At 44.6% G+C, this 20,905-nt stretch overlaps 1 protein-coding gene across 3 annotated transcripts; it reads right to left on the reverse strand.

The window, feature by feature from the left end:
* Positions 1-2,085: 2,085 nt before the first annotated feature.
* On the reverse strand, positions 2,086-11,154 carry LOC119160082 (uncharacterized). Of its 3 annotated transcripts, XM_075873035.1 has the most exons (9): positions 6,524-11,154; positions 5,710-5,872; positions 5,325-5,549; positions 5,176-5,238; positions 5,037-5,114; positions 4,859-4,927; positions 4,722-4,799; positions 4,267-4,646; positions 2,086-4,074 (listed from the first exon to the last, which is right to left on the reverse strand). In XM_075873035.1, the coding sequence occupies exons 1-8, from the start codon at positions 7,127-7,129 to the stop codon at positions 4,576-4,578; spliced, it is 1,353 nt and encodes a 450-aa protein (XP_075729150.1). In that variant the 5' UTR covers positions 7,130-11,154; the 3' UTR covers positions 2,086-4,074; positions 4,267-4,575. The 3 variants fall into 3 exon arrangements, with proteins under 3 accessions (XP_075729150.1, XP_075729067.1, XP_075729120.1); XM_075872952.1 differs by having other exon boundaries at positions 4,267-4,799; XM_075873005.1 differs by having other exon boundaries at positions 2,086-4,799.
* Positions 11,155-20,905: the final 9,751 nt, after the last annotated feature.

The raw sequence follows: 20,905 nt of genomic DNA on the forward strand, positions 1-20,905 counted from the left end.
TCTGTGCTGCTTCCTTCTATTGCAAACACAGATGTGCAAACACCACCTTCTATGAAAAAGGCAGTTGTGGTGTTGCAAAGGCTAACCGTTTCTTTGTTGCCTCAGTACCTGCCATCTCTTCAAATATCGGCCACAGCATATGTAGGGGGCTACATTGCCCATGTGGTGAGTGAAAAAGTGAACTATGAAAACTGTGTCTCTGTGTGTTCGAAGCCAGCCAGCAACGAGCCGCTCCTGCAGCTGACACGCCATCAGGACCGAGGTGGTTTGCTGTATCCATCTGACCAGCTCCTTTTTGTCCTTGATACTTTGCGAGCTTTTGCAGACTGTGCGCTCAAAGACAACCCGACTTTGGCAAAGCCACTCAGTACCTTAACCAAGTACACAATTCCAGCCCTCTGTGCATCAAGGCTCCTTAAATGCCACAGTGATGGCAGCTATGACCACAGGATGCGACTCATGAACATCATATGTATTTACTTCCTCAGGCCACTCCTCTCGAACTATGCGTTTAATGAGACTGACAAGCAGGATGCTTGCAAATATTTCGCGAGGAAGCCACTTTCAAGGAAGTATGTAAGGATTTGAGAAAGGTTGTGCCCTTGTGTATTATGTGATATTTTATTTTGTCAACAAATCTTTTCATTGCAAGCCATTTTATGCAGCGCTGTGATAAATATTCTCTTATGCAATTTATGATATTTTTCTCTTGTCAGCGAATGTTTTAACCTTATGCTATTGTATGCATGGCTCTGAAAAATAGTTTTGTGCAATTTACGACCCTTTTTCTTGTCAGCAAATGTCTTACTCTTAGGTCAATGTATGCATGGGTGTGAAATATTGTTTCCTTGTGCAGTTAACGTTTCTTTAATTGCCACCAAATGTGTCACTATTAGGCCAATAGATGTAAGGGTGTGAAAATCATTGTGTGTGTAATTTTATATTTATTTCTTTGTGCGCAAATGTTTTAATAGCAGGGCAGCATATGTACGGCTGCGAGAAAGGTTGCTTTCTTCCAATAATTTTTTTTTCCTTGTCACCTGGTGATTTAATCCTAGGCAGCAGGTTGGACTCTGGACAGAGAAACAGCAAGCACGCCTTTTTCTTAATGTTGGGTTAATATTTTACGAGATATTTTGAATTGGGAAAGCAAATTGGTTCAGTTGGATTTGGTTAATGGTGGAACGTAGACTGATTTTGAATCGGGTTTTGTATAAACTTGCTCCGCGGCCGAGCGCCAAGTCAGCAACTGCGGGTTTGCCAAGTCTTGTGTTTGTTGCGAGCGAGCTCAAGAGCTCAGCGATCGAGTGGGCCTTGCTTCTACCGATCATTGTCAGCATCTCAAGAAACCCTGAAGTCGAAAAAATCGCGACACGAAACTCGCAGCCGCACCTGCGCAACTGATGCGCGGGCAGCGAGCGAAAGCGGCGAAAGACCGCGAAACCCTGTTTGGGTGACTGTGCCTGGCGGTGAACGGTTGTACTCGCGCCGACAGTCGCGCCTTTTGTTCTCCTCCCCGTCCACCAGGCACTGAAAGTTATAGAGGAGGCACTGGCCCTATCCAACCCAAGTTTTTATATCCTCCTTGATCCAACCTCAACTAAAGCCCCTATATTTTGAAAGTAGCGACACTCTCCTCCCTCCGGCCGCTTTCCTCCTCGGATTTCGCTCTCGCACCGGCCGGCGCGCTGCACACGGCACGCTTTGCCGCCCTCCGCGCTCGAGACGCTGCGGCAGGGTCAATGGGATCGCTTGTTGCTTCGGCGTTTTTACGTATTATTATTAGAACTTTCGCATGCAGACGCCACGATGGCTATGCAAGGGTCAGACGATTGTGATGGACAGGTGTTAACCTCTTAGCAAAGAAGTGGCGACAAACACAGAACCCTGTTATTGTATTACCAGGTACTTTGCCACTCCGTTTGTGGCGTTTGGTTTTTTCGCTTTAGCTAACATTTTATATATTGTACCATGCTTAAAGTGTTTTTATTTACTATGAAGTTTATGTTTCTGTACCCACTCCCCTCTGTAATGCCCATTCGCTTGTGACGATATTATTTATGAAAACGAATAAATACACGTTGATCAGAGCACTCTACGAAAACTCTTTATTTGTACTTCATCTTTAATATAATTAGGACATCATGATGCACCCAGAAAATACTGGACACACATTTTTGGAAGACATGTTCACGAGAATGAAAGGCGCGTACATTACATTTTAGGGTATATACATGCATTTCAAGAAGACAATCAGAAAAGAACACGAACAAGAAAGAACATATATTACTAACAAATTATACAGATTATGCACCAAATAACTTCGCACTCTCAACGAACCTCGGCAACAGCCGCCCACATGCCAACGCTTTTACTACCGCATTTGCTACTTTTCATCGTAGCTACTTTTGCGTCTTCGTTCCTGACAAGTATTTGGACTCGAACCTTTAGGAACACACGCAAAATGTCTTCGAGGACGTCATGGCACGTGGGAAAAGAGGTGACGAAGGTAATGCTGCTTTTTACACTGGCTTTCAGTTGTGCAGTACTGACCGCATTTTTCAGCAGTGCTTCTCTGTTGGAGCGGAAAAAGTTCTCAGCAATTTTCACAGTCTCTACCAAGGCTGGTGAGGGGTTTGTCAATGACTGTCGCGACTGTGAGAAATTCTTAAGCTCAATTAACTTCGATGGTGCACAGTCCAATATCAAAGAAGCACGGCAGTTTTCACAGCGGAGCGTGGATCGTAGCTTTGATGCCACATAGCCCGCCAAGTAGATTACTACTTGCTCGATCTCTGAACTTAAATCAAGCAGGTCATCCGGACATTGGACTTCCTCTGTCGTTTCTTCATTTTGATGCTGCTCTAGCCCCACCAACAAAAAACCTTCATCATCTGCATAGCTTCCACTTTTACTTGGCCTCAGAAACTGCGATAGTGTCGCGCTCCTCAGACTACATTTAAAATCATACAGCCTGGGTATAGGATTCTTCGCCCGCAAAGTTGAGAACAAATTTTCAAGTGCGTCTTGGCTTAGTCTGCTCAGCAAAAAGAAGTGGAAGTGGTACTTGTCAAGCATTTCGGCTTGCACACTCAGAGCTGTTAAAGTGGCTACAGTGAGCCCGGTTTGCACTGGTTTCCAGGGTGCTTTCTTTGGAGCCCCTATTGAAAGTTTAGAAAAAAGGTCGAGAGTATCCTTAAGACACTTTACAGCATCGTCGTAGGATGCTTCCACAGCATGACTAAAAGCAAGCTTCGTAGTCCGCGATGTCATTAGTCTGAACCACCGAAACACCTTTGAAATAAACCACGCGGTGGTAAGTGCTTCCTTTTCCAGTTTACCGCTGTCTACTAAAAGGCGCAAACCGGCTGCGGTGTCATTGTGAAAAAGGCCGAAAGCGAACTTTACCTTCATTTTGTCGTAATGTTTCGGGTCAACACAGGACGAGTTAAGGTGGGGAGCAATTTTAAGTTCACTTTTCCCATCTTCCTCAACTAGTTTCTTTACATGGGCCAGGTCCACACGAGCAGTCGGCAGCTTGTGCTTCTGAACAACTTCGTCCGGGACGTAAATGGCCTGGCCAGAAGTCGGGTGGTTTCTGAGGTTTTTAACAAGGTGGGGAACATCAGGCGTGAACCACAGTCGTCTGACTGGATCACATGGGTGGACACAACTAGTTGATGGCTTACTATGCCTCCCAGCGTGAATCCCGAACCGGCTCCACAGTGCCATGTTTCCGCCGGCCATGTCCGAAACAACAACATGAATTTTGAGCCCTAGGGATTCGCATGCAGTTATTATTTTGATGAGTTCATCTTTAAGAGAACTTGCGCAAAAAGAATTCTCTGTAAGATGGTAGCCAACTACCTATTTCCACCTGGATGACAGGCCACCAAGCATGAAAACTAACCCATGGGTAGCTAGGCTATCATCAGGTGGAGAGCCATCTGCTAAAGGGAGCGTGGGCGCCCCCAGAACGGCACCGCACGAGTGGTCGTACACAAGTCCTGAAGTTATTTGCATTTCGTCTATCATGAGTGCTGCATGCCGCTCTTCAGGCTTCATGAGGCTGACCTGCAACAGCAAATAAAAGAAAAGTTGTTCCAAGCAGTTCCGCTGCGATTAAATTATGACTAACGCCAAAAGATATTTTAAAAAAATATTACATATGCCCAGGTAAACAAGTATTATGGAATGGGGTAGGTATTTGCGCGTTACAGTACATTCCACACGTGCAGCGTAGTTTTGGCTATGAGCATTGAATACCTTCATCTTTAGGGGGTCCAGAATATCGGTCAGGAGTCCTGGTCGAAACTTGACGTGTTGAATGTGCCTTTGAAGCGTTCTTTCTGCCGGAATCGGGTATCCATATTCTCTTAGGAAGTTATAGCCACGGGATCCACAAGTCAGGCGCAGCCTCAGGGAGTAAACAAGGGTGCTGGCTTCCCACCGCATTCCTTGGGTTGACAACCGCTCCATCGAACGCATTTGGTCTTCATTGAAAAGGCCCCTAATCCTCTTCTTCAAGCAGGACTTTTCGTTTTCACTTTTGAGGTATCTCTTTCTTGCTGTGACCTATTTTCTCATGGTGTTCTCTTGAAGGCGCTCCAGCTGCGCTATCCGATCCAACAGCGCCTGCTGAGATGCTAAAAAAAGACACGAAAAGCCTGAGGCGACAAACCCATCGTATGCGTTACAGATCACCACAGAAAGTTGCTTACAGGCCTCCAGGTGCGAAGACACAGGAGGCACTCCGAGACTGGTGGTAGGCACAAGCTGGTGTGTTGCATGAGGGGAACCTGCACAAAGAATTATTGTTGCATACATTTCAAAGCCACACGTTAAAGATAGTGGTTACCATTAGAAACATCTTTGGTGATGAAGTGATTGCCGCTGTTACTGGTGGGCAAGTGAAGGGGCTCTTCGGCTGAAAACAAAAAAAAAGACAAATCTTAGAACATCATCGTTCTCCTGAACATAGCTCCTCTTGACAGATGTTGAAAGCGAGGAAAAAGAACAAAATAGATAAAACGTACGTTCTGCAGTAGCCAAAGGACTACTTGAATCTGAAGCTGTGCTGTCACTGGCAATTGAAGTCACAGGAACAAGCGAACCTGTGGAATGCAAATCAGAAAAAAAAATCGACAAGCCCTAAACAAAGCTATCATTTCTCACCTGACAAAGCCACGTCCATGTGTGCCTGGCTATTGCTGGACTGCGGGCTTAGTGGGACTTCAGCTCTAAATAAAATTTAACATAAAAACCCTGTGAACAAACAGAAGGTGCTTCAACATTAATCGCAAACAGCAAAAAAAGAATCTTACGAGAAACCTCGGGCAGGCTTTCCACAGGCGCTATTACGCTTTCGTCGTCCGAACCCATCATTGCAAGTTGTGTCTGTTGCGTCGGCACCGACAGACTGGCGGAAGAGGATCCCGCATATTTCTCCCCAACGAACGAAGTTGAGGAGTTGGACGCAGAACCAGGCGATAACGAGGCAACATGTTCTTGACCGCTGCTACTTTCACATGTCCCGAAGTTCACCTTACCTGCGGCAACAATGAAGTCATGCACTGAATGACACTCGCGTGCATTTATCCGCGCAAATAACTTCGGATAATATTGGCTACACTAATTCAAAACGCCAAGATAACGCATATCGATTGTAAATTATCAGTAGAGGTTATTGTCATTCCTGAGATCGCTCACCTTGGTGCAAGTGTGTGTGAATTTCGCATCTTTTGGCGGGAGGTTTTTGTTGCTTCGGAGCCGACCGGTGCGAAAACAAAGTTGGAACGGCGTTTGGTTTTAACTTCTTTTTTCCATACTTCTGCAGTATCAATGGTTCGAACTGATCTTCAGTAAAATGGAGCTGCAAAACAATAATACGATTATTTGAAACTGTGGTATCCCGAACACTTCTCAGGTATTGGTTTTGACCCATTCCGATTTGCAAAAAAGAAAAAAAAGAGCTGAATGATAGCCTCAATGTCCTCCTGTTGTGATTTAGAAGTTCATATTTGCACATGAGCTCTAACCGGTACCTCACGAATGGGCAACCCAGGTAAATATACAAAATACAAATTTAAATACTGCAATATTGAAAAATTACGTGTTGCTGGACATGACTAACATATTACAGTAAGCGGCTTTTTGTTTACTATAAAAAAACTTCTTTACAGCATGACTAAAACAAAATACAGCTGTGCAACAATTTTTAAAGACACGTGGAAAAAATTCTACCGAAATAGCACGTCGTTACAGACCAATAGAGAGGGGAAAATGAATGTATATATTTTTAAGAAAGGTATCTTAAATCCGCATTAAAGTTGCAATCGATGTAGAGGCGCGCATTTTGCCGTACCTCACTTTGCGGTGTCCCGACCCGCTTCTCCGCAAAAAAAAAAAAAAGAGAAGCCTGGTTTCGCAAAAATTAGATATAGCTGTAAATGTGAAAGAGCGAATTCACCAGATTCTATGAACTCCTCGGGCCGGCGGGGAAATACCAAAAATTATAGTTTACCTCACACAAAGAAGTCCTTCTGGTAGGCGCAAAGTCTTTTCTTCCGATATTGTGCAGCCACTGCTTCTTGCGCTGGACATCTCTTTTTCCCCACGGAATGTTGAACAGCGAGAATCCTTTTTCGCTTCTGCTATTACATTGATAGCCGCAGCAGAACGGCATTGCGATGATAAAAACAAGCGCGAAGAAGCACGTGCGCGTGGCGACAGGGCGGCAAATGGCGACCAGCGAAAAAAAAAGAAAAAGGCAAACAAGTTTGGCCCCACGCTCGACGAGGGGCGGAGACGTCACGGTGACGTTTCGCTCCCCGCAGCCAATTAGGGCCCGCGGAAGCCCTGTCGTCTCCCCCCCTGAGAGAGTGTGCGAGGAGGGAAGTGGCGGGTAAGGGAAACGGCGGCAAAGATCCAAGAAAGTCGCTACTTTCCAAAATATAGGGGCTTTAACCTCAACGAGATCGCCCATGATGCAGCGCGCGCACTTACCGACCGCACTACCACAGGGCAACCCCATCTTGCTAAGTTGGAGACCAATCGGGATGCACCTATTATGTAAAATGACATAACAAAGCACTTTTATCTTGAACGCCGCATTTTTCCGCCCCCACATCCGAAACTTAACAGACCGCAGGCATTAACCCTACGTCTATTACAGGCACACATGTAGCCAAACTTTGCCACGCGCCCCGCCGCGGTGGTCTAGTGGCTAAGGTACTCGGCTGCTGACACGCAGGTCGCGGGCTCAAATCCCGGCTGAGGCGGCTGCATTTCTGATGGAGGCGGAAATGTTGTAGGCCCGCGTGCTCAGGTTTGGGTGCACGTTAAAGAACCCCAGGTGGTCGGGATTTCCGGAGCCTTCTACTACGGCGTCTCTCATAATCATGTGGTGCTTTTGGGACGTTAAGCCACACATATCAATCAACCTTGCCACGCTTCACGTTTATTATCCTGATGCATACCCCAGCGCCACATGCCCATCATGTGGACACACTGTGACACTCGCACACATGCTCTGGGAGTGCAAAACAACTCCTCCCGACTCTACCTCAAACAAGGGGGAGAGGTCCCTCAGGAGCTCACTTCTTGCCGACCAGCAATGGGCCGTCCAGCGGGCCCACGGAGCGGTCGCCAGGTACTCTCTGTCGATCCCTACGTGGGAGACGCCCGCTAAGCGCGTCCTGTAGGACTGAAATAAAGTTTTTTCATTCCATTCCATTCCCCTTCTCGCTGAAATTCGCGCTGCCTTCAATGCATATGAGCGACCGCTCAGAGCCAACATGGCGGCCCGTCAAGTATGGCAGCCGTTTTAGCCATTTGTAAGCAACTATGATCAAAGTTGTCACCACGTTAAAACACGGAGATGCGCGCACATGAAGGCTTCCTTGTCTTACAAGCACTTTGCGTGTGCTGGCTTTTCTGGTCTCGCAGGAGGTGCGAGTTCTGCAATCGTCTTGCGTTCATTATTTGCATCCAATGTTTGTACCCAGTTTTTATACCCGTTTCTTTAACCCACTCCTCAACAAAAAGACTTCAAGACGATGAACACGCATATCGAAGTGGCGTTCTTTGAAGCTTCCTTCTACAAGCCTCACAGGTTGCCTTTCGCGCTCTTCAGTTTCACGATATAGTGCAGCCGAGTGCCTTTCGTTGGGTTTATTCGTGCAATGCTGCTGCTCCTACAGCTCTCGACGATCATTACTGCATCCTCCATGAATGGCTGTCTGCATCACTCAAAGAATAGGAAGCAGTGACAATGGAAAATCGTACGGAAGACTCGCTGATTCCCACCTTGACATCCAGTCGTCAGACGCTAGGGAAGATTAGAGCGATGGTGAAGGCCAGAGGCACTTCTACACGGTGCTCAAGACACTGCGCTTCATCATAGGAACGACGCGCTCCATCTGAGCATTCAAGCTCCTGGCCACCCACATGTCTTCAAACTGCAGGCGCGTTGCCTCAAGTTTAGAACTTGTGCATTTTTGCTTGTTCACTTTTTTACAAGAGAGGGTTTTACGTGGCGGGGGGACATGAGGGCGTTCGTCCAGCTGACACATGCCGATCAACAAAGAAAAATGTTCTGTCAATGGTGGTGATTGGTTGAGCCACACAGGGGCAAAGTTGGTTTCTACGAAGATAGATCGCAGGACCACAATGGGCTATGGTGGGATGAGATAGATATGGTAGAGAGATGGAACGAGAAAGGAAGATCTTATGATTCGATGAGATAGCGATGAGATGATGACTGAAGCAGGGACAGTAGGATGAGGAATGAAAGTTCCAGCTTGGCTGGAATTGATGGTAATAAATCAAAGGCACTCAAATACGTCACAGATATAGTAGCACCGACACTTTCACATACAGTAGAAACTTGATATACGGAAATCGCTTAAACGGAATTGCAGCTTCAATGGAATAGTAGCCCGTAATTTTGTTGGTTTTGTATTCACACGAGGTAAAAAAAACTTGCATTAATCAGAACTAAAATTTGCGCTTCACCGTGTAAACAGAACCGAAAATAGAACTTCAGGCAGATCCATTGCCATGAGCATCAGCCTTTATTAGTTCTGGCTGCTTTTTTTTCTTTTTTCCCTAGCCTTTTGTAAGCCTTGTCTCTGGCCTCGCTACGCTGGTAGTCGGCGCAAAGAATGCAACATTGCCGTTCTTGATCAAGTCGTTCGGTTTCTGCTCTGAATTACAGCCGCATTGTTCCTGCCATTGTGCCTATCGTGCTTCATTGCCGCGTTGGTTCTTTCCAATTTCGGTGGCTCGTAAACGCTTGCGAATTTGAGGCCTCGCCTTCATTGTTTCAATGGTGACGTAGAAGCGGGCACACCATGCGCTGATGTTGGGAAAGAAGATGGACATCATTCTTGATTTTGAAAGCGGCTCATACTCAAAGACGGTGCTCGCGACCAAGCACGGCGTTCCAAAAAGCAGCCGAACGAAGATCCTGCACGACAAGCTATGAGATTCCTTCGAAACTTCGTGATTCGGGTCCCAGAGGAATTTCATGAAGAACTGGAGATGTGTCTGGTTTTGTGGCTTAAGAGAGCCCGGAGCCAGAGCATTCCTATCAACGGACTACTAATTCGTGCTAAAGCAGAAGAGTTTTTTTTTTTCAGCTCGGGGTAAAGGACTTCTTGTGCAGTGAAGGCTGGCTGACAAGGTTTAAAGAAAAAAATGGCCTCGTTTTTCGCACCATTGCGGGAGAAGCCGCAGCAGCTGATGCGACTGCGTGTCGTTACTGGCAGGCAGAACGGCTGCCAGAGATAATGCGGCAGGTCAAGGACGATGACATATACAATGTAGATGAAACCACACTTTTTTTATGCACCTGCCATCAAAATCAATCACTTTTACGGTGAAATGTGCACAGGTGGTAAACTGAGGAAGGACAGACTGACTGTTCTTGTTGAGCAAAAATGTCCGGCAGCAGCAAGTTGAAGCTCCTCGTGATAGAAAAATAAAAAAATCGCAGCATATCCACAGTGACTGATGGTGAATGGGGCGAAGCGTTCGTCAACCAGTCGATGCTTCTGTCTGTCCGTCTGCTGAATGATGATGTATGGGGCGAAGCGTTCGTCAGCCCGCCGATGCTTCTGTCTGTCCGTCTGCGAGTCCATCCATCCATCTGTCATTCCGTTCGTGCGTCCGTACGTACGTGAGTCCATCAATTTATCTGTCCGTTCGTTCGTGCATCTGCGCGTCCATGTGTCCGTCTGCTGGTCTGTCTGTCCGTCCGTTTGTCCATTTAGTGAACACACCAAGTACCACAGTCTCCCATCCCCTATGGCACATACCTGGTCTAGAGCGGGTATGTGCCATTGGTGGCTATGTACGTACGTACATACATACGCACATACATTGGAGGAGCGACACACCCACACCCTAAGGAGCTTCGCTCCTAAAAATCCTTGCTTTTTCGAGGGCCTCACTACCGTGGCCGTCACTTACGAGTCCAACTCAAAAGCTTGGATGACCGAAGCCCTCTTCAGCAAATGGCTGCACAGAGGATGTACGATTTTCGTGGAAATGTAGGAAAATTCTTTTCCTCGTTGACAACTGACGTGGACATGGGACTGTAACAGGACTGAAATCTATTCACTTGGAGTTCCTCCCAGCTAACACCACAGCACTGTTTCTGCCCATAGATCAGGAAGTTATCCAAGCCTTCAGCCCCGCCGCGGTGGTCTAGTGGCTAAGGTACTCGTCTGCTGACCCGCAGGTCGCGGGTTCGAATCCCGGCTGCGGCGGCTGCATTTCCGATGGAGGCGGAAATGTTGTAGGCCCGTGTGCTCAGATTTGGGTGCACGTTAAAAGACCCCAGGTGGTCGAAATATTCAGAGCCCTCCACTACGGCGCCTCTCATAATCATATGGTGGTTTTGGGGCGTTAAACTCCACTTATCAATCAATCAATCATCATTATCCAAGTCTTCAAGTCACGCTTCCGTAAGGGTCTGTTGCAGAGAACGCTCTTGTGCATGAGCCAGGATAGAGTACAAGGTGGGTGTTTTAGTGCCGTTCACCTCATTGCTGATACCTGGAGGCAGCTGACTCCCACTAGCCTGGTAAATTGCTTCAGGCATGCGGGATTTTCTTCAAGTGACCAGACATCTGACTTGGAAGACTTTAAATGCGACAGCGAAGATGCCCTTGAAAGGCAAGAAATATTAGAACAGTGTGCTTTAAAGGAAATAACACTGGACTGCGATCAACACATACAAGTTGGCATTGGCATTTCAACTTGTCCCGACAACACTGTGCAAAGCATTGTTGAGGAAGTATGTGATGAGGAGGAGGAGCTGAAGAGCACTATGAAGAGGTAGCTTACACAAGAGTTACCACACATCATGGGGCAGCATCTGCTGTGCTTTACCTGAGGAATGTTTTTCTTAAGGAGCCAGAATTGGAAGTGTTTCTTCAATGCCTAAGGGACTTGGAGAAAAGGATTCTGAAGATTAAGATGCAAGGACTCAAACGAAAAAAAATTAATACATTATTCAGTCCACAGTGAATAATTGCTGCCTAATAAACTTGCGAATGCTATGTAAAAACCTCATGTAGTTTTCTTGCTTTCTAAAAACTATGATATACATGCACCTCATGGTGTTTAGACATCCACAAAATAGTATTAGGAGGGTGTACACACATAAATTGGCATTTTTTACATCTCTATCAGTAAACAGGACTCCTGTTAAATGGAACAAAATTTTCTGGTTCCTTAGAGTTCTGTTTGAGAGTCTGCTGTATTTGCAACCAAATGCTCACCATGAAAATTTTCTTGATAAGCTGAGAATAGCGTGAGTCCTTGGTATACACAAAAAGGTGATCGAAACTCATTTGCGAATTATCATCCAATCTCTGTTTTATCTGTCTTAAGCAAAGTTGCTAAAAATGTTATCAACAAGCACTTAGTTTCAAACCAACAGTAAGGTTTTCAAAAGGGGAAATCAAAGGAATGGGCCTTGTTGCACGTAAAAGAAGAAATAATCAATAACATAGGCTTAAAAAAGCATTTGATTCAGTTAATCGTGAAGTACTCTTGCTTAAATTGCCATACTGTGGAATAAGAGGCACCCCTTTAAATTTGATCTAGAGCTGCCTATTATCAAGAGTACAATATACTAGTGGGAATGATGTTTAATCAAACACTGGCATACCTGAGGGCTCAATTTAGGGGCTTCTGCTTTTTTCTTCTGTATTAATCATATAGTCAACATTCCTTGCCCTTCTTCAATGATTACGTATACAAATAACACAAATATTTTCTTTTCTGGGTGTGACGAATTCAGCAGCGAGCAATGCAAGCACGTGGCTGGCTGGACTGTTCAAATGGCTCACAGCAAATAAAATAGAGCTGAATGTACACAAGACAAGGTTTGTGTTATTCAGGCTGAAAAACAAGATAATAGAAACTGAACCTGTTATTACTTTTGGCAATAGTGCACTATCGCATGTAAACTACATGCAATTTTAGGTACACTATTGAATGATAGGCTGAAAGGATTAACGTGATAGACAGATCACATTAATCATGTGTGTTCTAAAGTCTCCACTTCTGTTGGTGTAATCTGAAAAATGAGAAATTTATTGCCATTATGGTTTAAGAAACAATTATTCTACTCTCTTGTGCAATCACATTTTTATTATTTCCTACTGGTCTGGGAAGCACTACGCAGTCTAATTTGCAAATCACTGCCCTGCCGCCGTGGTCTAGTGGCTAAGGTACTCGGCTGCTGACCAACAGGTCGCGGGATCGAATCCTGGCTGCGGCGGCTGCATTTCCGATGGAGGCGGAAATGTTGTAGGCCCGTGTGCTCAGATTTGGGTGCACGTTAGAACCCCAGGTGGTCGAAATTCCCGGAGCCCTCCACTACGGCGTCTCTCATAATCATATGGTGTTTTTGGGACGTTAAGCCCCACATATCAATCAATTTGCAAATTACTATTTGTTGTACGAAAAAAAAGCCATTTGTGCTAACAGTTATATGAATTATTGAGACAGTACAAACAAACAGGGGAGTAAAGGGGGTACGTAGTAAACAGACACAACTTTGTGGCCGGCTCTTGAGACAAATGTAAAATCGACACTACTTATTCACTCGCTTTATACAACCTTCAAAAACATCCGCCATATGCATTCCGTCATGTTAAGCTACAGGAATAACAGGATCATGAGAAACTATGGCTCGCAAAGGTTGCACTACCAAATTATGACATTCTTGAATAACAACAAAGGTATTGAAGAAATAAGAGATCACAAACAGGGAAAAATAAGAGTGCCAAATAAGTCAACTGTTTCTTTCAGTTTTTTTATTCTGTTTCGTTCGTTGCATATTGCGTGCTATTTTTTGCTCAATGTTCTCGGTCTCATCAGTAATACATTTGATTTTATATTTACCTGTAAAATATTATTTTATCTTTCTATATATGTATTCAAAGTTGTATGTGAACTACTACTTATTTTATGTAAGTTTTTCAGTCGTTTCCATTTATCTTGTCAGTGCTTAAGTTGTGTGCAAACTGTTGATTCAGGTGGGGGACCTCGTCAGACATCAATGCTTTTAGTCCTCTATTTCTAAAGTGTAATTTTTTTAATATTATAGATTAAGGACGATTAGGTGAATGAATGGGAGGTGACGAAATAGGACTAAGATGGAAAGGACTGATGGAGACGATGATGACGAGATGATGAAGACTTGGAAGATAACAGCGATGCTGAGAGCGTGGAGAAGTGTGCAATGACGACCAATTTGACCTCATTCAGCACTGATTGACGAGAACAACCTGAAAGGCTTGACTCGGATCAACCAGCGCATAGGCCAGTGACGAGACTATTCAGTCTTGTCGCTGGCCATCGCTGCTGAAACTTCTTCCTTTTCATTCCAATGAATTTTGCCAAGTAACAGGCAGAAAGATTGGGACATAACGTGGTTTAACTCTATAATGCTTTCCTTATTTCACCTATCGTGTCGCTCTAATGTTGTGTTTAGTTTCCATATGTGTTGTGCATCGTGCGTCGCGAGTGTTGTATTATTTGCTACGATTTCCTTTAGTCTGTGTCGCATGCAGTGAACTCATGTGTGTGCTATTAAATAACAAAGTTTAATAGACAAGGAAAGCCCCTTTCCTCTCTTTCTTCACGACCCCAGGTCAAGTCCTTTTTACTGGAAAATTGTTGAGATGTGCAGCCAAAAGGAGTGAGCAATTGTAACAGTGGCATTATGCGGTGAATTAAGAGGGAGGGAGGGAAAAGAGATCTATAGCGGCCTCCCCTTTTCTATGGTGGCAGGTAACTGGAGACATCTCAGTGCTACGGTGGCTGGAAAGGCAAGCTACAATTACCAGTAATTGAGAAGTGATACAGGGATTTGTCATTAGGAAATGTTTAAAACCTATGAAACTGTATTGATCAGTGTAGCCTATTGAATTTCTAGAATGTTCTTCAAATATTTTCAAGTAAACTTGTGGAACATTCAAAGAATATTCTAGAAATAGTTTTTTTTTGACAAATATATGTGGTTCACACTCACACCTGAATATTTGAATTCCTTTTGCACTCAAAATCTTTTTATTCACACAGCTCTAGTTATTTGGAATGTTACATCAGTTTGTTAGCTAAGATTCAGCTTGTGAGCTCATCGTTATTAAAAGTTGCTAATTAATGTATAGGAAAAAGTTACCTCCTTGCAACAGTATTTCTGCATTTGCATTGAAATTTAAGATCATTGTTACCATTGGGATACAATATGCACACGACTATGCTGCATTTCTTCCTTTTATGCTGCATGCAAACGTAATGCATTGAGTGTAAAAAGTGCCATAACTTCCAATTTAGGCAACTTAAGAGGATAGTTTTAGTATTCGTATAGAAAATTTTAAAATATGAGGGCCTGGGGTGCAACCTCACTGGTGACCACAGCTGGTCGTGCACTAGAATGCCCCTTTCTAGCCACCGTAGAGCATCCCCTCAAACGAGTAAGATTGGCCACCCTGGTGCAGTACTTGGCCCCTGCCTCCCACATGAATACACCAATTAACCCTCAGTTCCTAGCAGTCGCGAAGCGAGTGACCTCTGCTGTGCCAGACCATGACGCAGCGGAGGGTGCTAAGAATGTATAGGCTATTGGAATCTAAACTTGACGATGCGTTAACACTAGAATGTTGTCTAGTGAGGTGAGGCCTGCTGTTCTATTCAAGGAATTAGAGGGTGTTAATTGGGATGTAATAGGGCTTAGCGAAGTTAGGAAAACACAAAACACATGAGGCTTAAACCCTTCTGAAGAGGGGCTTGTGCTAGCTATCGCGGCTTAGTTGACAGCTGAGAACTAGGGGTAGGGTTTTTATCCATAAAAATATAGCTGGAAATGTAGAGAAATACTATAGCATTATAGTGAGAGGGTGGCAAGTATTGTAATCGGGGTAGGGAGGGGTAAGATGAGAAATGAGTGTAAACGCGGTTTTTTGATTTTTCTGGCTTTTGCAGCTAGTATAGAAACTACCTTTCTTTGTTTCTCTTTTTCAGCAATTAGTGCTGGTGCTTGTCCACCTTTTCATGCATAGAAGTTGATGATTGCTCACACTGTTCACACGGGAAATATTACGCGGCTGGTGTCAGTGTGTTCGTGACCTGTCAAAAAGGGGCGAAATTCTGCTCGGCCAAATTTTTGGAACCGTGCATGAAGTTACTCCTGCGTCAGTACAGAAACACAAATATTTGTTTTGTTGGTTTAGACTACGAGCTACATAACAGAAAAGTTTAGTTCATTTTGTGCCCGGAGACAGAGGAGAAATTCTTTTGAATTCTGGATATGTGAGAGGGGTAAAACAAGACAAAAAGGCATCCACTTGCCTTAGAAAGTGTCTTATTAATTCAACCAACAACTTACACTCATTATATGTTATGTTTCTTTGCTTAGGAGGGCTTGAACATACAAGAGAATATAATATACAGCTTCCTGGGAGGAAAACAATGTGAAAGAGCACCGATTGTCATTCAGTACATGATTCCCTTCATTCGCGCTGCATCAAGGTTTTTTTATGGCCCCAAAAGATCTCTCAAGAGACGCATAAAGAATGGTGGAATCTCCAATATTGTCATTGAAAAAAAACAAGCACTTGAAAATCTGAATTTACCGCAGTTTTAAATTCATTGCCTCAGAAAGCCCAGTGGACAAAGTTAAAAGCCACGAAACGTCCGAGCAGTTCCGCATCAAAACGGCAAAAAGAGATGAAAGGTATATGTCAAAACATCTCTAGCATTCAATTATTAGATAATCCAGGGAGGTGCAAGGGTTCAACAAAAGACAACATTAGCACAAAGAAAGACTGGTGTTGTTTAATCTGTAAGGAGTTTCGGAGCTACACAACACTGCGTTTTGTCTAGATTCAATGCGCGGAGTCCAAGGACTGGGCTCCTTAAGACTGTGTAAGGGCCCAAAGAGTGAATTTCAAGTCTTTCTACTGCAAAAACTTAAGGAATTGATTTTTTCACCCTTTCTCATTTTGCCCCTTGCAGTATCTCATTTTGCCCTACATGTTGGGGAAAAATGAGACATCTGGAGCATATTTTCTTTATATATAAAATAATGCTTCGAAAAGTGGCAAGATGGCAATATTTATGTTCTGCCCAAAGGAAAGTTTCGGCAGTGATCTTGATGTAAGGAGTGAAATAGAAATAAATATTCACTGTTTTTAAAATTTTTGTCGCATTTTACCCCATCCTACCCTAAGTTTAATATGAAGCACGAAATGAAAGTGGTACAGGCTTCCGCAGCTGCATCCAGCCATGATGATAATTTGGTCGAACGCTTCTACGAAGACTTAGAATCGGCAGTGAGTGAGGTAAAGACACTGTACTTCTGTACTGAGGGGATTTGAATGCCGACGTAGGCAAGAAGCAGGCTGGAGACCATTCAGTGGGGGCATATGGCATTGGCTCTAGAAATGCCAGAGGAGAGTTACTAGTAGAGTTCGCAGAGCGTAATAATATCTTCTACAAAAAACGGGCTAACCATAAATTAACATGGGGGACTCCTAATGACGAAATCAAAAATGAAATAGGGTCATAGGATCGAATTCTGGCTGTGGCGACTGCAGTTTCGATGGAGGCAAAAATACTGTAGGCCCGTGTATTTGGATTGAGGTACACGTGCACGTTAGTTTGCGGGTATAAATTGGCAGCAGCAAGCACAGGACCGGGTTAACTGGTGGAACATGGGAGAGGCCTTTGTCCTGCAATAGACGTAGTCAGGCTGATGATGATGATGATGATGATGATGACACGTTAAAAGAACCCCAGGTGGTCTAAAATTTCCAGAGCCCTCTACTACGACATCTCATAATTATACGGAAGTTTTGGGACGTTAAACCCCACATATCAATCAAATCAAAAATGGAATAGACTTCTTTTTGTGTGCACACCCGGGCATTGTACAGGATGTGGAAGCAGTTCACAAGATCCGATGCAGTTAACATAGAATATGGTAAGGTCTCCATTTCGTTTAGACATGAGAAACGAACGACAGAAACTGATATGCAAGAAGCCAAATAATGAGCTAGGGCTGAGAGAGAAAGCACAGGAATTCAGAGTTTCGTTTATGAATAGACTCAATGCTTTAACCAAAGAAACTGATGTTATATATAGCGTTGATACAATGAACAATAATTTGAATAGTATGATTAAGAAGTGTGCAGTGCAAGTCGGGAGTACAGTCATTAGAAGGGATGCTGGCAAGCTATCCCAGGAGATGAAAAACCTCATTGAGAGACTTCAAACTATGAAAGCCTCAAACGCAACAGACAATAGATCTGGCTGAGGTTTCAACGTTGATAAATAGGCATAACGTAGTCAACATCAAAAGGTATAAGATGGAGAAAATTGAGCAAGCTGTAAAGAGTGGAACAAATGTAAAACCTGTGAAGGCAAAGATTCATTGACAAATGTATGCATTAACGAACAAAAAAGGTAAGGTCACAGTGGCAGTAGTATGAGACCGATGAGGACACGTTATCTCTGGTGCATCAAGCCACCCTTGCAAGATCACGAAAGCAGAAGAGCTGGCAGTAATGTACTTGTTAGTTTTTGTCGATCACGTAGATCTTGGACGATGATCGGCAGTGATGATGAACACAAACGCAGGCAGTAGTGGAGGTTGAATGGACGACTTCGTTTATGGGAACGGAAAATATTATATAGAACTGAGCTTAAAAGATACAAAGACAAACTTAGGAATAATGTAGTCTCACTCCTCTATTTTTAACAAAAGTTAGAGCCCAGACATTTCTAGATTGCATTTGCCTCTAGCCTCACTGATCTACCAGCGTCCTGATTGCAGCCCAGGCTAGATCTACGTACATGGTACGGAGCGTCACCGATCTATCAGCACCACTGATTTCAGCCCAGACTGCCTAGACACAATCATGCACATCAATATCTAGCACCAAGGACAATGCGAATGGGACATGGCCTTATTTTGGCCCGCGCCCTTCACCGCGGTGGCCAATTAGAGCCAAAATATTTGAAGGCCACAGCCCACCGGACAGGACCAAGACGGAAAGCCAAACTTCTAAGAAAAACAACGGCTTTCCTCCTTTTTTATCCACCAGTGGTCACAGTGTCGGTAGCGGATGTCGCACATGTGCGATTTATTGCTCACACATTCCGCTCTTCAACGACATCGTTAGCCAGCAAAAGAGACGAGACAACGCGAAACGGGTCATGCCTCTGCACCGTGCACCACCGCTGGCAGATGCCCTCCAACAGCTCCGCCCATGCTTCGGACGCACCCAGGGTAGTCTGTCTCTTGACCAGACGCGGCGTCTTCTCGGAACTTGAAAACAATACCGCCGTGGCCTAGACCCCATGCATGAGGGTGGGGGGAGGGGGCTGGCATGTGACTGCCCGTGTGGCGCCATCACATGCAGCTAATACAACTGTCCGCGTTGCACACAAACGCAGCGGGAAGTGCACGACACCGATCTCCGCTCCGAAATCCGACCCCTCTCGGCATTCCGCGACCTCGTGGTTCTTCCCTTGGCGCAAACCCATTCTCTTTTTAAGCACTCGACGCAGAAAAGTCGAGTGACCACCGTCTGCGAGCGAAATAACACTGCCCTTGTTCTCGAAAAAGGGAACGTGCCGGCCTCCTTAGAGCGCAACTATATGCAGCCTTACACTGACCATTGCACTTGCCATCTGCGAAGTCCTGCATACAAACCAGCTGCTGACAGTACTCACAGACTTCTAGTAGGCCAACTTCTAGTAGCCAACTTCCTGCAGGGCAGGAAGTTGGCTTGCAAGGGGGGACAACGTGGACTGACCTGTGGACACTTTGGCATCACGGGTAAGCAGCACACCAATCGGGCAGCTCGAGGCTTCGTACACATCCCAATTGCTCTTTACAATAGGTGCAGCGCACCTGGAGACAGTTGACCTCCAGTATGCCACAATACTGATTGCACTATATTTGTCCACGACCAGTATACTTCCGTCAGACCTTTGACAATACTGAATTAGTACAGAGGGCATACCTATGGTACCCATCATCTCACCAAAAGCTTACGACGGAGGAGGCCACTGCCTGGCATAGGCTCCAAACCAGAATCTACAAAAACCGACACGGACTACATGGCATGCACCTCACATTTTACTGGGATGAATGCCCATGGTGCCAACAGCAACCCTGTACCACATTGCGTGCAAGCGCACTCTGCACAACCTCGAACGCCGAGCATGAACACCATAAGTGAGCAATGAGGGACACTGCTGTCCAGCTCATCTCTCAAAGACCAGGTCAGGCTCAACTAGAAGGCAAGACTCAGTGAAGCCCTGGACTAAGTGCCCCGATCATGAACTAAGCTTGTTCGGGGCAGCCGAAACATACAGAATGATATCATAAGAAGTAATAGCCAGAGGAATCTGACCTCCCACCACTAATGACTGAGGAAGTAAAGAAAGACTTAGAGAGAATGCAAAGAGCCAAAGCTGCTAATAAGGATAACGAATAACGTCAGACCTGTTGAAAGATGGTGAAGAGATTGTGTTAGAAAAACTGGCCAACCTGTATTCGAAGCGCCTCTTAACAGGGATGCTACCAGAATCTTGAGAGAATGCTATCATCACCGTAATCCGTAAAAAAGGAGACGTCAAAGACTTGAAAAATTACAGGCCGATCAGCTTGCTGTCTGTTATCTACTAGCAATTCACAAAAATAATAAGTAATAGATTTAAGGTGACATTAGAAATCATTCAACTAAAGGACCAAAGAAGATTTTATACAGGCTACTCAACAAATCATATTCATTCTATCAATCAGGTGATAGAGAAATGCGCAGAATACAACCAACCCCTATACATAGCCTTCATAGATTATGAGAAGACATTTGATTTGATTGACATATCAGCTATATTGATTGGGATATCAGCTATCAGATATATAGAAATCAGGGCATCAACAAAGCTGATATCAATATATTCGAAGAAATCTACAACGTATCCACAGCTACCAAAGCCCTTCATAAATAATGTGATATAACCTCAATAAAGAAGGGTGTGGGGCAGGGAGACACGATCTATGCAATGCTATTCACCATGTGTTTAGAGGGGGTTTGAGCCCTAGATTGTGAAGTGTTAAAGATGCGAGCTTATCAGTAACTTGCAATTCTCTGATGACATTGATGAGTAAATCAGGCGACGAATGACAGCTCTTGATAACTGAACTAGACATGGAAAATACAAGCTTAGGTCAGAAAATAATGTGCCTAAAGCTAAAGTAAAGCAAAACATAATTGAAGGCAGCGCAAACAAAGGACATGGACAAAAGAAGGCACATTCAAGACAACACGGCGCTGTGTTGCCTTGAACGTGCCTTCTTTTGTCCATG

This window comes from Rhipicephalus microplus, chromosome 1 (genome assembly GCF_043290135.1).
Source record: "Rhipicephalus microplus isolate Deutch F79 chromosome 1, USDA_Rmic, whole genome shotgun sequence".
Taxonomy (NCBI): Eukaryota; Metazoa; Arthropoda; class Arachnida; order Ixodida; family Ixodidae; genus Rhipicephalus; species Rhipicephalus microplus.

What these genes read in the sequence shown, in the direction of transcription:
- LOC119160082 (XM_075872952.1), bottom strand. Translation starts at nt 7,129, where the DNA reads ATGTGGGGGCGGAAAAATGCGGCGTTCAAGATAAAAGTGCTTTGTTAT. An exon ending in GAAGGACTTCTTTGTGTGAG is followed by an intron (nt 5,873 to 6,523) that starts GTAAACTATAAT and finishes ATTGTTTTGCAG; the next exon opens with CTCCATTTTACTGAAGATCA. An exon ending in TCCTTTGGCTACTGCAGAAC is followed by an intron (nt 4,928 to 5,036) that starts GTACGTTTTATC and finishes TTTTGTTTTCAG; the next exon opens with CCGAAGAGCCCCTTCACTTG.